General features: G+C 38.0%; 1 protein-coding gene across 1 annotated transcript in view; it reads right to left on the bottom strand.

The window, feature by feature from the left end:
* Positions 1-17,354, bottom strand: part of runx1 (RUNX family transcription factor 1) — a 28,018-nt gene that overhangs the window by 10,499 nt on the left and 165 nt on the right. The window contains 2 exon segments of the mRNA XM_037696462.1: positions 3,168-3,324; positions 9,995-10,329. Of these exon segments, the coding sequence (XP_037552390.1) occupies positions 3,168-3,324; positions 9,995-10,329 (492 nt within the window).

Raw genomic sequence — 17,354 nt, 5'->3', positions numbered from 1 at the left:
TAGCTGCAACTTTCATGCCGATATTAGATTATGGTGACGTGCTGTACATGAGTGCTGCATCAAAATACCTACAGTCCTTAGACTCAGTTTATCATGGTGCCCTTCGATTCATTACTGATTCCAATTATCGCACTCATCACTGTGAACTTTACGTCAAGTCTAGCTGGTCTTCTCTCAGCGCTCGCAGATACACTCACTGGATATCCTTCATCTATAAGACCCTTCTAAACCTAGTCCCATCATACCTTACCTCCCTAATACAAACATCACACAATCATTACTCCCTGCGCTCTAATGTCTTAGTCCTCCTGTCAGTTCCTCTGGTCAGAACTGAACTAGGAAAAAGAGCATTCAAGCTAGATCCTTCATGTCAACCGTGTCAGATAATGTTATCAAAAATATGGACCATTGCAGATGTTTCTAAAACACTACTTATCAAATATACATGTCTTTGTTCACTTTTAACTCTGTCTACTTAACCTGATGTCTGTTCTACATTTAATGTCTACAGAAGTCTGTCTTATCCTGATGGTTTCAAACAGTTAACATTTATTTATCGTGATAGTAGATTCTTTTTCTTTTGATAAATGTAAATGCTTATTGTCAATTACCCTGTGACGTGTGCTGATGACCACTTGACCAGGTCACCCTTGTGAAAGAGATCTCGATCTCAACGGGCTCTACCTGGTAAAATAAAGGTGACTGATTGATTGATTGATTGAAAAATACGGTAGTTGTTTAATCATAATGATCCTCAGAATAATTGATCTGGAAATAATTTAATTTTATAATGAAAACTACTAAACAAAAATGAAACTGTTGTGAGATGAATAAAACGAAATAATGAAAATAACTGTCAGGATTGGTGTAGGTTGCTTGTCTTTTCCACTTCAACACACCCGTCCTCAGCCCTAATCACACAAGGTGGTCCTCATTGTCAACCGTGGGTGTTCCTATTTATTCGGTGTCTTGTCCTTCCCCCATTGTCCATGGATGATGCTTCTTGGCGTCATGGTCTGTTCCTGTTCCTCCCGTGATCACCTCCCCTTATGTAAGTTTTGCTGCCATGTCGGCCCTTTTTGTTGTGTTTAATAGATATAGTTTTTGTAATCCTCGAGTTCCCGAATTCTGTCTGCGCTCTGGGTTCAACCAGTGGTGTAGTCTACATTTTTGTAGTGGGTAAACTGTGCTTAGAAACCAAAGTATAGCGGATAGGCTTAGGTATGTACTGGTACTGGTAATGGTTAGGTTTAGGGTAAGGGTCAGAGTTAGGCTATAGAAATTAATGAACAATTAATGGAAGTCAATGCAAAGTCCCTGTAAAGACAGAAAGACAAACTGGTGTATGTGTGTTGAAACCAAGTGCTTGTCCTCCAATTGGAAACACTGCCTAATTAATAACTGGAACACTTTGACACAAACATCCACCCACACACAAGGAGAGAAACACAATAGCCAAGCAATAACACCGTCCATTAGCATTACCAGCTAAAAGCACTTCTCTCACAATGATCAGTAAAGATGTCTTAGGTGGAGAAACTAGAAGAAATGGCAATCGCATCAAAATGAACGGCTTGATTGGAATAGGGTTCTATGCTTTTTGGTAGCAGGACATTTTACGTCCAGTGGAAAGGAAATTTACAAGGAAAAATGTTTACCATTGACAACAAATGAGAAAATTTAGCCCTCATTGGCGTTCTGCTGCTCAGACATACTTCACTGGAGAAACATCATTCAATGTTTAAATGGGTCACAGAAAATTTGACTTTACGCCCCTTAACTAAAATATGATTTCTAGTTTTGTAAAAGATCAAAGTTCATGCTCAATAATCCAAGTAAAAAAATCCAACAAAGTTAAGTCGAGTCCTCTGGACAGTTTGAAATGTTTTGTCATTCATCCAAAGGACTTCATCAGTCTGAGGAGCCACAACAAACTCTGTCCCACAAGCAGCACACTCGCATAGTGGGTCAACCAGTTTGAAGGTGATGAGATGGTTTCTGGGGCCCGCCATCTCCCCCGTCGACTCCTCTGAGGCAGCCATGGCCAAAGTGGTTCAAAACATCAAAGTTCATGCTCAATAATCCAAGTAAAATATCAGACGGATCTTTTGACGGGGGAGAGGGCGGACTCCAGGAACCATTTTATCACCATCAAACTGGTTAGCCCACTATGCGAGTGTGCTGCTTGTGGGACGGAGTTTGTTGTGGCTCTTCGGACTGAAGAAGTCCTTTGGATGAATCCTTTGAATGAGTCCTTTGTTAAAATTCAGGTCTCTCTTGTAAATGAGGCTCAATGGGATTAACCTTATAAATAAAGGTTGAATGAAAAAATGAAGGACGAATCATTTATAAAAAAAAAAAAGGTCCAGATGACCTGACTTAACTTGGTTGAATCTTGTAAAATATTTTATTCTAGCAACCAGTGGCATGAATATTATTGTTCCTTTACAATACTTTTAGCCTCAATGTATTAAAACACTGCAGAGGACAAGTAATGCTGGGAAAAGGAACTACTTTTGTATTCGCTACAGTTAAGTTTGCATTTAAACAAGCTTTTACTCTTGTACTCGTTGCATTACTTTAATTTTTTCCAATACGACAGCGCAGTCTATAAAATCAAAACACAGTTATTCTTCTGTTTTCTTCAGACTGAGGAGTTGTTATCAAGTGTACGTGCATTTGTAAATGTGTAAATGTTGGTGCAGTTTGTGTATACAGGACTGGTGTTTTAAATAGATAAGTTGGGACATTTGCCTATGACTGATTTAGAGTAACTGTGGTCTAGTGTGTCCGTTAAACACAGAGAGGAGGGGGGTTGAAACGTGTCGGGTGGAATGAGGTAGACGCCAAATAAATTTTTAGGAGGAAGTTGAATGAATGATGTCTTTTTTTCCCACTTGTACTTCCCCTAATTTAGCCACTCTATCACTTGTGCAAAACACATCTACTATATTTCAAGCAGTGTGAGGTTGCAACGCCACAACTAATTACGTGTGTCCGTTACAGAATTGTTCGAAGCGCCTACTAGGAGGTTTTAGAATGATATCCAGGAACCAAATTAAACTGAAAAATGAAGCTGTGTATGAACCACTGAGCTAAAGTATAACTAGTCATTGGTGCATCTTTAAACTTTAATAGAGTTTGGTTTCATCCACGTCTTGGCGTACCTCTTCCACTGCGTCCCACAAAGCGCAGGTCGTTGAATCTGGCCACTTGGTTCTTGATGGCGGCCGTGGCGTTCCGAAGCTCTGCCGAGTAATTCTCATCATTTCCAGCCATCACTGTAACCAAGGTGCCATCAGGGATGTCGCCGAGGGCTACCACCTAGGAACGTACACAAGAAAAATACAATTTTGTTTGAACAACACAAGAAATTTAACTCCTTCCATTTTTCTAGACCACCGCTGAGATGCTTCTACACTTTGACTGGAGTCCACTGGTGGTCAGTTAAGTGAACTAGACATGATTTGCAAAGACACCTCACCATAATGGGATCCCTTGCTACATAGACCAAAACCCAACCATGAGGTCAAAGAACAAGTCTGATGAAACCAAGATTGAAGTATTTGCTTTAAAATCTAAACTATCGCGAGGAAACCAAGCGCCGCTCATCACCTAGCCAACACCGTCCTCACAGTGAAGCACGATGGTAGCAGAATAATAATAATAATGTGTATGTGTTGTCATCATTGTATGCTCCCATACAATGGCGAAATTGGCTCTCTGCATTTAACCCATCCACCCACAGGTGGAGCAGCGGACAGTTACATAAGGTGCCCGGGGAGCAATTGGAGATGGGGTGTCCTGCTCAGAGACACCACGAGATGCGCAATGACTGGGGATTGAACCTGGGACTTTTGGGTCCCAGGTTGGCTGCCCTGCCTCTACCCCATCTCGGCCCCCCATCAGTCCCAAGAATCATGCTGTAGGAGTGTTTTATGGAGATCAGGACCTCAGACTGGACCAGAGGTTAACACAATCTGTGATTGTCTTTGTGAGCACCAGCCAGACTTAAAGAAGGGCTCCTCCATTGGTCCCCAAAGAATTGAACTGAGCTTTAGAGGATTTGTGAAGAATGGCAGAAAATACCACAATCCAGGTTTTATTGCATCAAATCCACAAAGACTTGAAGCTAGAACTGCTGCCAACGGTGCTTTAAGTCAGTATTAAGGAAAGGGTCTGAATACTTACAGGTACATTCCAAAAAGTTAAGATATTGTGGAAAAAGTTCAATTTTTTGGTCAACCATTTCAGAACATGAATTATATAGATTCAATTACACATAGTGAAATATTTCAAGCCTTTACTTCTTGTAATTTTGATGATTACGGCTTAAAATAACAATAACATCACTGGCAAAGGTACCAAAAGTTGGCTGTGGAATATTCTAATTTTCTGAGACTGACTTTGAGTTTTTTCATTATTTATAAAGGCATAATCATCAAAATTACAAGAAATAAAGGCTTGAAATATTTCACTCTGTGTATCGGACCCATTTAATACAAGAGTTTCACTTTCTGAAATGACTGACAAAAAACTGGAACTTTTTCACAATATTCTGATTTTTTTGAGACGTACCTGTACAGTATATAAACGTCATATGTGAGGGTTGCTTTTTTCAAAAAGATTGATTTTTGTGTGTGTGTGTGTGTGTGTGTGTGGGGGGGGGTTAAATCTGTTTTCATTTTATCTTTATGGGGAACTATTATACAACAATTCAATAGATATAATGGAGTGCCTGATATTTCAAAACTTGCATTTGATAGTAAACCTATTATTATTATTATACTTTTTCTAAATCACATATTCATCCAGGCATTAATAAATGGTACTGGTATTGACACTAACAGGGGAATGGTGGTGCAGAGGTTAGAGAATGTGGGCCTGTGATTGGAAGGTCGCCGGTTTGACTCCCGGTACCGACAACATCAAAATGTGGGTGGGATTTTTTGCGGTATATCGTAGATCCTTATTTACTGTTTCTTTTTACACTTTATATTTTTGCTATTGTTGGTATAACTGGAACCCTGTGTACACAATTTCGTTCCACCTCATGGAAAGTCACTCACATGTGATGCGAATAACAATAAAGCACCTTGACCTTGGAACGACGAAACACCCACACCTGCCTCTACCCTCATTTGCCCCACTCTGGGCCCTTGAGCAAGGCCCTTAACCCCCATCATCTGCTCCCCAGGTGTCCTAGATAGCAGCTCCACACAGATGGCTGTGGTAGCTCGGTGGTCTGTGGTTGTGTCAGGAGGGGCATCCGGCGTAAAAACAATTGCCAAGTCTTCGTGCTAGGGTGAACCTTGAGGAAGGGAGCAGCCGAAAGGAGAAAAAAGAAGACAAGTATTTGCTAGATCCAACTGACGTTCTGTAGGACACAGAGTCCGTTTTAAGAAATAACGAAATAACTTTTCTTGAAATAGTTTAGTTGAAAATGCATCCTCGGGACACCAAAGGAACGCCACACAGCATTCAGTGCATCAGGCAGCACTTTCTTCTTTTCCACGCCGACTGATTTATAGAGCCATAGAAGCTGATTTCCATAATAACGATAATCTGCCCAAGCTATCTGTGTGCAAATGTCCTCAGCAGATACAGTACTATGGATGGGTTCTCTCTTAACCTTGAACTCTAAGCAAACAACTGCAACCCATAAAGACTGGATCAACCTTTGAGGTAAACCTTCATTTTAGTACAAGTCAAAAGATCAAGGGCACGTTGATGCTTCAAAATCCACAGAATGCCACACAGATCTGAGCTACTACAGTAAAGTACCATTAACTTATTGGATGTAAAATTCTAACCTGGAAAGACAAAAAAAAACACAAAACACTGAAACCGGGAATTCGAGAAAGAAACTGACAACAGATCATGTAAAAATAAAATCCCCCCCTTTTCAAATCTAATTTTTTTATGTAACAGGGCAAAATAAAAAGATCTAGTTTTCATCATGTTCTAAAGTTATTAAAACCTAACCTCAAATGAACAAACAGACAAATCTAAATAGAAAAACTGTTGAAAAACTGCATCCAGTCCCAGATCAACAGCTTGTAGAACCCCTTTCAGCAGCAAGAACTTGGTAGTTCTTTTATGTAGGACTTCTTTTTTTTTTCCTCACTTGCTCTGATACGAGGCGGACACATTTTCTTCCCACTCCTGTTCTCCTCCTGCTTTTTTGCTCCCTGTATATCGGAGCTCCTAATTTACATATCTTCCGAAATGAAAACTACTGTTATGGATCTGACCAACTGGACTTTCGACGCAATCGACAAAATCTTTTCAACAAAACAACAGGGTCCTGTCCACTTTTCTATCTAAAATGTATTCAGAAAAGTATAAGAGGCCGCACTATCATAGCAGCAGCTGCGTGCACTCTGCCCATCTTTCGGTCGACTGTACGGACATATTCTCTCTGTATCTCGGTACAATGATAATAAAGTTTATTCTGATACTGATTCAATGGTCAAGCACATAATTGGGGAAATAATTTTCGCTCACTCTTTTACAGTGTTGCTTCAGCTCATTGATGTTTGCAGTCACTTGTTTCTGCACAGCTCTCTGATAGTTCCACCACAACATTTCAATCAGGTTGAGGTCTGGACTATGACTTGACCATTGCAACCCTTTGATTCTATTTGAGCCAATCTGTTGTAGATTAGCTGCTGTGTTTTGGGTCGTTGTTCTGATGCATCATGACAGTTTGATCCAAGCTTCAGCTGACAGAAAGATGGCCCCATAGAATCCTTTGATCTACAGAGTTGAATCAATGGCTACGAGAAGACCAAACCATCAGTCCTCTGCCGACGTATTTCACGATCGGTATGCTCCGTTTTTTTTTTTTTACATACTTGTGACTGTGTGTTAGGCGTAAACGTCGCTACTTTGGTCTCATCTGTCCAAAGAACATTGTTCCAGAAGTCTTGTCGTTCATTCAGAAGAAACTTTACTAATCTAAGTTGTGCTGCCATGCTCAGACTGCAGTGGTTCCCAACCCTGGTCCCTGAGGAACACCATCCTGAATGTTTTAGTTGTTCCTATGCTCCAACACACCTGATTTGAATGAAGGAGTGTTTAACAGGCTTCTGCAGAACTCAAAGTCATTAAACCATTGAATCAGGTGTGTTGGAGCAGAGAAACAACTAAAACATGCAGGATGGTGTTCCTCAAGGAGCAGGGTTCGAACCACTGCTCTAGAGAGCTTTTCTTCTGGCACCCTTTTAAACAAGCCATACTTGTTCAGTCTTTTTCTAACTGTCCTGCAATGACCTGTGACCTTTCACCCACTAACTGAGGCCTGTAGAGTCTAACATGGAGATTTGGGGTCGATTCTCTCTGAGCATTGCATGGTGAATTCAATGGGACGGCCACTTCGGGGAAGATTGGCAACTGACTTGAATGAATCATTTAATCAGTACATTTGATCAGCAACACCTGGCTTATACTTTCTCTCTTAAATCCTATAGAAGCAGCAAAAATACTTTCACAACAGCATTTCTCTTTGGACTTTGTTCATAATGATGATGTTGTTTCAGTTGTGTGTTTAGTTGTGTGTAAATAATTTTACGACCTAGTAACGATCAGATAGGTTTTATTGTCCTAATATACAAAACCCTAAAATTGAAACAGGGTGTACTTTTGCCCCAATGACCAAATAATTAAATATAAAGTAGAAACACCACAATTTTGTTCATCTCAGCTTAAAGCCATTGTGAGTGTAATTATACATAACAAGCTTGCATGGTTACATTTGACATAATTCCCTGTGTGTGTACCTATAATGCATTATTTCCTGCATATAAATATGCACATTATGTGTGGATGAAACACTCATTTATGTGAGCATTATCTGTGAGGGGTAGTGACATCCGCTCACGACACTCCATAATGATGCATTATGCACCAAACTCACTAACACAGACATGCATGTGGAAACGCTAATGCATAAAATTCAATAAATCAATCTGCTGCGTGTGTGTTCTCTGCAGCTTAGTGCTGCTTTTCCACAAATGCATTTTGCCTAAAAGAACAGGAAAGCCGTCCACATCCAAACAAATGCGTTCATGAGGGAATTCAAAGGAAACACATGAATCATCGAGCTATGCCTTTTAAAAATGCTGCAAATGAGTGAATCGAGTTATATCATTTTGTTGGAGAAAAGCAGTTTATAATCTTTGAAAACATAGATGTATATGCCTGCAATAAAAATGTATACATTACAGATATTTTATAGATAGTCGTTTAAGGGAATACTGTGAAATACCTCTAAATAATGGCTAAAATAAGTATCTGATGAGAAAATAAAAAATTTTATTATAAGGCTTTTGGTCATTTTTGTTGAAAAAAAAAAAGATGGCAAAGTTAATAGTTCTGAGTTCCTTGAGATTAATACATTTGGACTTCGTCCTAATGACGTTTTTCTTCTTCTTTTCAAAAATATATAAATTTTGATCCAAACATTTCCAAAAAAAAAAAAAGCTGAAATACCCATGCCAAGCCACTAGGTGGCGAGAATGTTCATATTAATTACATTAAAATCCAGATAAAGAATCTTCCTAGTTTGGCAAAAAAAAAAGTCTCAAAATATTTTTATCGCTGAAATAGGCGTCACAACAATGATTTGTGAAGGGGACATGCCATCAGGGGGAGGACCCCCACCCCCCCCCCCCCCCAACTCCACCAATGTGTCCCTCCCACATTATAAATGCTTCTGACGCCGATGGTTGAAACTTTTTACATTTTTACATTTCAGATGTGTAACATTTTAACCCACAATCCAAGTTTAACGGAATAAAGTAGGACAAAAGTAGAAAAAAAAGTTAAGAACAGCTTCATTGTTGTTTTGGTTAGTCGAGCACAAAGTACTCATTAGCATGAGTACATCACCTTTTGATAAAAGTGTTTTAAATTTCCCAAAATCTCAGTTTTTGAAAACATCTGGAGTATTGTGAATGGGGCCGAAATTTCCAGATAGATGTAGAAAAATCAATCCTAGAAAGAACAAGCTGTCAAACTTGAACTTTATACTGATTTTTATTCCTTTGAAACAATATGTATTAAATTGATCTATTCTAAAAATATATAGAGTAGTCCCTCGCTACTTCGTGGTTCGACTTTCATGGACTCATTCTTTTGCGGTTTTTAAACGTAAGATTATACATGACACACTGTTGCCAACTTTAATATTACGTGATTGGGACTGTAGGAGATAAAAAGTTAACGGGGAAAAAACTTCAGACAGATGGCGCTGCCATTTTGCAGTTTTCTTTCAGTAAGCCTATACTGTAACGCACGTCAAAAGAACTACACTACCCAGAAGCCAACAGTGCTTCTGGCCACTGTTCTGACAAAATGGATGGATAGTTTTGCCACGCAAAGTCAGAAGTAACAATCAATCTATTAAGCTCACAAAAGTGGCAGGAAAGTGGCAAATAATCCTGAAACCCAATTATCCACGTGCACATCAACCTGGATGGGGCGGTGGGCTTCGTCGCTGCAGGGTAGGTCTGTCGAACCGGAACCGAGCTGCTGGTCTGCAGAGCTGGTGAGTAAAATTTTGCAGTACTGTACAGTACATATAGTATGTTGTTAAAATTACATAGGTTTAAGAGTTTAGAACATTGTAAAGAGTGTGGGAACAGTTTATAAAGCCTTAAAATATATATACAGTAAATATAGCGTTACTACTTTGTGGTTTTTCACCTATCGCGGTGGTGTATGGAACGTAACCCCCGTGATAATCAAGGGACTACTGTGTAGTTCAGGTACTGTCATAAAAATGTAGTTCAACTACACAGAATGATTATTTTTGGTCGAGGTGAAAGTAGTCTTTAATATTTTTATAAAACAATCAAATCTTTTAAAGCAAATGGATTAATTTGTTCAGAACTGAACCAAAGTGGAATTTTAAACATGCACAGTATTTGAAATAAATAAAATAATTAAAGAAAAAGAGGTAAATTAATTTCTTTCAAACCACCTTACGCACCTTAAAAGCAATGGGCAGCGTCTTGTTACACCTCCAGTGGGTGGGGAGCAACGAGCAGAGAAAGTTCGGACTGTCGGTCTTCACCAACTCCCCTGGATGATCTGAGATCACCTGACGACACAGCATCACAATCACATACGTGAATTCAAAGCACACTTGTCATTGGACGGTGTGTCGTCGTACCTCTGCCATGCCATGGTCGGCGATGCGCAGTTTGCCCATCAGAGCGCCCCCTCCGCCCGGCTCCTGCGCTCCAAGAGGCAGTGCCTCGGCCATTTTCCCTCCCGTGGCGAGTGAGGTGGAGGGGGGAGTGTACCGCCGGCCAGGAGCTGGGTCTGCAACAAAAAGGGAAGATTCTCTGAGCATGCATCAGGGCGTTCTCCGAGTGTCATCCGTTTGTTCCACGTGTATTATTAATATGAAGAAAGACGTAGATTAACACTGTTCAAATATTTCAAATAACACTAAATTAATTAGTAACCATTGATGACGCAATTTTGATTGTGTACCTTCTATAGTTGAATTTTTTTAGCCCTCAATTAAAGGTACATTTAGTAAAAAGTGCATAAATGTACTGAATATTCTAAAAGTTATGTTAAAATACATTGATAAAGACAAATAAACTAGAAAAATTGCATTTCCTGTAAAAACGCAATGTGAATGCTTATTGCATAAGAACTTGATGAAAAACAGCTGCAATTAGTTAAAAAAAACATGCTGAAATGTAGCTGAAATAAAAGAACAAGCTCAAATTAGCAGAAGAAAGCAGAAAAAACATTTACTGAGTTAAGTTTAAATAAGCTGAAATGATCACAAAAAAATTAAGAAATCATCTTTAAAAAAAAGCTAAAATGAGCAGAAAACAGCTGAAAAGGCAAAAAGAAGCTTAACCTGCCAGAAGAAAGTGAAGAGAGCTGAAATAAGCTAAAAATGTGGAATTAGCTGAAAAAGCTAAATTTTGCATAAAAAACTGCTAAATAGTAGCTGAAATGGCAGAAATCAGCTGAAAAGAACATAAGCTGAAATGAGCAGAAAGAAGTAAATTAGGCTGAAAGTAGCAGAAATTTCCATGAAAAACTTGAATATGAAAGCAGCTGAAATTAGCTAAAAAAAAAATGCTAACAAGGTAGCTTAAAAGGTAGAACAAGCTTAAATTAACAGAAGAAAGCAGAAAGAACATGTTTGCCCAATTAGGTTGACAGAAGCAGATATTTACACAAAACAGTGGAAATTATCTGAAAAAAGCTGAAATTAGCAAAAAACAACTGAAAAATACCTAAAAAGCTGGAAGAAGTTAAAATTAACTGAAGGAAATGGAGAGAACACATTTTTGCTGAATTAAGCATAGATTGTAAAAAAAAAAAAAAAAAGTGGAATTAGCTGAAAAAGCTAAAATTAGCATAAAAACAGCTAAATGGTAGCTGAAACTTGCATAAATAAGCTGAAAAATGCATAACAAGCTGAAATTAGCATAAAGAAGTTAGAAGAAACACAAAAATGTTGTAGTTAGCAGAAAAAATCTAAAAGGAGCACAAAACAGATGAAAACAGCTGAAAAATGTTTAAATTTGCACAAAGAAGCTGAAGCAGAACAGAATGTGAAAGGAGCAGTAAAATGTTGTAGACACATCTAAAGATTTGAAGGATGTAAAATGAGCTCAATTCATTTTCTATGGAGAAAAAAAGTGGCAGAAAAGGCTAAATATTTCAAAAAGCTAAAGTTGCACCAAGACCAAAAGTCAAAGCAGGATTGTCCTGAAAGAGCTGAACGTTTTGATTTATGATTTGTTGAAATAGCACAAAAACCGTGGGGCGAGAATTGCGCTGAAAAACGTACGGAAGAAAAATGGATCACGTAAGTGTGAACGCTTCATAAACATTCACACGATAAAGCAATGTCAGAGTTGCATGAATAAACCTGAACAAGTGAGGAAATTGCATTTTTTTAAACCCCATTCATTTACTTGAACGCTGTTTTGGCTTCAACTTCAGTGTTATGTTCCTGTACATGATGACATAACATCTGGAGTTTGTCTGTTTGACGGGCAAAAAGGCAAACTATTTTTTTTTTTTTTTTAGCACCACTAAAAGTCTATATCCAACAAAGTTCTGTCAGGTCATCTGGACAGTTTATTTCTTCTTTTGTTTTTTTGGTGAACGCAAAAATAAATATAACATGATGACCTGTATGAACTTTATTGGATTTTTTACCTGGATCATTGAGCATGAACTTAAATAAGTCTATATGTTTTTTTTTTTTTTAACTTTCCTTTAGTTATTTTCTAAAACCTTCTGTTTTAATAAATTGAAAATAAAATTAATAGTTCAAAGTGAAAACAGGTTTTTGAAGCCATTACTGCATCACTTATGATCATGTCGGTCAAGGCTGTGGTCGTCTGAAAAAGGGAGTAAATAATAATAATAATTTTAAAAAGCATCTATGAAAGAATTAATGTTTTGGAGTTCACTCTTCACTGAATAAAAGTAAATTATTTGTCCCATTTATTAACGCACAAAACGACAGATACATTGTTGTGAGGTAAAATACAAAAGAAAAATAGAATAAATAATGTGGATTCCCTTAGAAAATATGAAATTCAGAGGGAAGCCATTAAATCAAGACTGACGGGATTCAAGTTAGCTAACCGCTAATCTTGCAGCTAGCTCTTGCTATTTGCGCTTGAAAACCACTTTTTTGTAAACAATGTTTAAAAACTCGTGAAACTGGTGGTGATGTACATGTTTATAAAATAACGTTTCGGTAAGCTGCTAGGAAAATTGTTAGATTGGAGTTCTGAACGTTAAACACACTACGACGCCCACTTTGTGTTTCTGGTTTCTGTGATGAAGGTCTATAGAGCTTAAAAAACAGGTTGGTGGAGTTGAATATCAAAATTTTATTTTACCCATAATCATTCTAATCATAATCATCATCATAATCAATTCTTAAACTTAAATATGAAACAATATTTGACTAAAAATACCCATATCATTTGTTAGCCTTGTTGTTACTTTAACCTTCCATTGCTGATGCCAATTATACCTTTTAATTTAAATTTCAGAGCTTCGTCCAGTTTCAATTCTACAGCAACAAGTCAAGCAGACCCAAAGTACCGGTAAATACGGTAAATATTTTTAAGGTTTCTGACCCGGATATGCCTGTTGGAGATTAGTGAGCAAATTCGATAAGATTTGAGAAGTTTGTGAGGGCTCTCAATTTTTTTCACGTGAGTTGCAAAGGCTTGCAATTGCAACTTTTCTCAAAATAGTTGCAAAGTTGTTGCAGGTGTCTTGTACTCTTTACAGTATAGTTTAGTTTTCATAAATCCTAGGCTGCTTGAGTGGGGTTTTAACACTTCCACAAAAGTTCTCCAATGAAAGCAAACATTTGAGGGTACTGCCTCAAATGTTCAGGTCTAAAAACCTTGCTGATAATAAATGCATATAAAAACTGGTCTAAGTCTTCATATATTCATTTAAAAATGTACTCCAGTGGATTTAATCAGAAATGTAAGGGTGGCTACCAAGGTAGGTATGATGTAGGAGAAGTTGGGCAATGAAAAAAATATGCATGGTCTACATTGCAGTCTTAAAAGCAGAGCATACCAAAAATAGACTGGGATTTTCCAAAACTGGCTGCAAGGCTCGCTGGTCACAAACACCCAAAATTGAGGGAGGCTGCAAGAAAAATATTGACTATTTTCTCTAAATTTTGAGTTGCCAACTAATTTCCAGTAGTGGCAGCCCATTGAGCACCACTTCGGGGGACCACAGTCCACTTCCGATCTCTGTTGTTGACCTACTTTCTAAGGCAGTGATGTGCAAAGTTTTCCATAACTTGATTTCCAAAACTGGAAGAGGTCCTCAGTTGGAAAAGGGTGGATTGCTCTTTTCAGGTCGAAGGTGAGGTTTTGCCTGAAGTGGACAAGTTCAAGTATCTTTGGGTTTTGTTCATGAGTGAGGAAAGAATGGAGTTTGAGATTGAAAGACGGACTGCTGCAGCGTCTGCAATATTGCAGACTCTGTGCTAGTCCATTGTGATAACGGGGGAGCTGAGCTGTAAGGCGAAGCTCTCCGTTTACCTGTCAGTCTACATTCCTACCCTCACCTATGGTCATGAGCTCTGGGTAGTGACCGAAACAATGAGATCATGCATACAGGCGGTTGAAATGAGTTTCCTCCGCAGGGTAGCTGGACTCTCCCTTAGAGATAGGGTGAGAAGTTCAGTTATCTGGGACAGACTCAAAGTAGAAACGCTGCTCCTCCACATTGAAAGGAGCCAGTTGAGGTGGTTCGGGGTTCTGGTAAGGATACTGCCTGGGAGCCTCCCTAGGGAGGTGCTTCGGGCATATCCGACTGGGAGGAGACCCCGAGGAAGACCCAGGACACGCTGGAGAGATTACGTCTCTCGGTTGGCCCGGGAATGCCTTGGGATCACCCCAGAAGAACTAGAAGAGGTGGCTGTGGAAAGAGATGTCTGAGCCTCCATGCTTAAGCCGTTGTCTCTGCGACCTGACCTCGAAACAAGCAGAAGATAATGGATGGATGGATTTCCAAAACCATCAAGTGACAATTTAATAACATCAGTGAAATTCAACATCTTGTAACATATAACCAGATCTTTAAAGCTAACACGGCTAAGCAACACATTTTATGTGAAACTTTAAAGAGAGGAGACATGTTTCCACAGGCTAGTGATAAGGTGAATAACATTACCGAATTAGGGACTGAATTTATTGCTATGGATGCCCTACCAGGCTAGGGTGGTAACTTTGGATGTCCTAATTACTTTTTTTTTTGTCTCCAGTATTAAACCAAGACATTTAGATTAAGTATCTGCCAATACTCTCAATTCACTCCTCAAATTGTAATTCTGCATCAGTTACGAAGAGTTGCAAAGGTGCAAACCCTATGGTGGACAAACCTATTGTCTTCCAATAAACTACTTTAAGGACAACAGCAAAACAGGTTTTAAATATATTTATGATTAAATTTTCATGTAGTCTCTGGGACTAATAATAGGAAATAATAGAACCACTGTAAATTTGGTGTCTAGATCTCAAGATCCCGTTGATGCAGATGTTTGGATGTGGACCACTAGACTTTGCACCGAAGGTGTTTTTGTTGGAGGCGTTGCTCCAGAATACGTCCTAACATTTGATTACTTAAATTATTGGGTTTTACGTGAACCGGTGAGCCAAATGCCTTCCATTGTACTCAAAACCTTTAGAAGAAATAAGAGATCATGTCAAAAAGGGGGCGAATACACCAACTGAAGGAATCTTTGTAATGTATTGGACTGCCTTCCCTCCAACTGTCATTGAATATCATTTATTTAAATAAATGAATGAAAGCAACAGAATGCGACCAACAAGTAGCCTATCGGTCTGCATACAATTAGTGGTTTGGCTGGTTAGTTAATGAGCCAACCCACAAAATGAGCCACACGCCAGTGGTTTAGAGGTATAGAAACCTATCCACTGTTAAAACCCATTGCAATGGCTGATTCAATATGATTCAAGTTCAAGGTTTATCGCCATTTCACCACATGAGGTGGAATGAAACTGTGTACAAAGGGTCCCAGCTATACCAACAATAGTAAAAATATAAAAGTGTAAAAAGAAACAGTAAATAAGGACCTAAGATTTACGCTAAGATATACGTATTGCTGTTGTTCGGCGTATTGTTTTAGTACTACTAGTGCTAGCGTGATTTTAGTTTAACGTTTTTCTTAGTTCATATCTTAAATATTATGAGTGTTTTTCTTTACAATTTATACTTCTGTTGGATGTAACCGGGACCCTGTGTACACAATTTCATTCCACCACATGTACCACATGTGGTGTGTATGACAAATAAAGAAACTTTTGAGTAAAGGAACGCCAAATGATACGCTAAACGATCCAAGATATCCACTAAACACTAATTATGCAAAACAACAACAGCCCGAACATGAGTCCGTGTGAGCAAATGGGTACGAATTCTACGAATACGAATATTCTTTTCTCAAACAAAATTACTTCAGTATTCTAATGCGACACGTGAAGGGTTCCGAGACATTACAACCACTTGGACTTGGAGGTCCTAATAAAAGCCGAACTGCGCATTAGAATTGTGGTTTCAGCTTTATGTATTTTATGCATCTTCTGGTTGTGAAATTTTGTTTTGGGTCCTCCTAAAAAAAATAAAAACAACACACTACAACTATAGTTCATAATCACTTCAATCACTATATTAAATATATGCCAACCAAATAAAATTGTAAAGGTAAAAGTAAATTCTGTGCACCAGGGGATCCCCCAAATGGCAAACAGAATTTTACTTGGTTCTCACGTTTAAGGTGAGAAGTTTTCTGCATCGTGGCGTTTTTTTTTTTGTTTTGTTTTGTTTGTTTTTTTACCACTGCGATAATTTCCACGGTCTAACTGCAGTTTCCGTCAGCGTTACTCTCTTCCTCTGCATTTAAAGAGCGTACAGAGAGAGAAAACACGGCGAGTGAAGGAAATCATTGAGAGGAAAGATAGAGGGTTTTATTCACACCGGATGGACTCCTATGTGTTCAATCTTCCTGTTCGAAGACAGCGGCGCTGATTAAATGTTACAATAAAAAAAAAAGACTTGAGCAGTCAGTAATCTAAACTGAGAGCTGAGAAAATAAATTATCTAAAATTACAAATCCATTAGAATCCTGATCAAATCACCAACAAAACACGTGGATAACTTATTTTATTTTTTTAACAATACCTTGATAGCCAACGTAAAAATTGTCAATATTGTACCTCAAAGTGGCTATGACTAAATTATTTTCCTTTTTATCCTTTTAGTAAAATAATATCAATATAAAACATAACTTGAAAACGTTCATAATACAGTGTTTACAAAAACAATAACAGGTTTTCTTGTTCTTTTCTCCTATTTTATATGTAAATACTGTAACAATAGTCGTAAAACTCCCGTAGTTTGGCTATTTTGTCAATACATTATAATTTTTTTACTATTATATTTAATAAAGCAGCACGTGTGGAGTTGAATCAAACGTAATTATAAAGTAAGCTGATCATATATTCATATATATTATATAACAACTAGTCTTGTTTGAAAACACACTTTTATTCCCGGGCTTTTGACACAGTGCGAGTTGATTTTAACTCGTCTGTATTCTATAATGTTAATCATTTAGTATTTATCTTTGCTGTTTTAATTAATTAGTTTCAGATTTGAAAAAATTATATAAATGCATGTATAAAATTTTACATATTTATAAAAACATATGTTTGAGTCTTTAACAATGTAACACACGTGTGAGTTTAAAGTGTGCTGAAACAGCAAGTTGCAAAGAAATATAACTTTTTATCCATATA

Source organism: Nematolebias whitei, chromosome 23 (genome assembly GCF_014905685.2).
Source record: "Nematolebias whitei isolate Nwh7 chromosome 23, NemWhi1, whole genome shotgun sequence".
NCBI lineage: Eukaryota > Metazoa > Chordata > Actinopteri > Cyprinodontiformes > Rivulidae > Nematolebias > Nematolebias whitei.
This window is presented reverse-complemented; position numbering and strand designations above follow the sequence as displayed.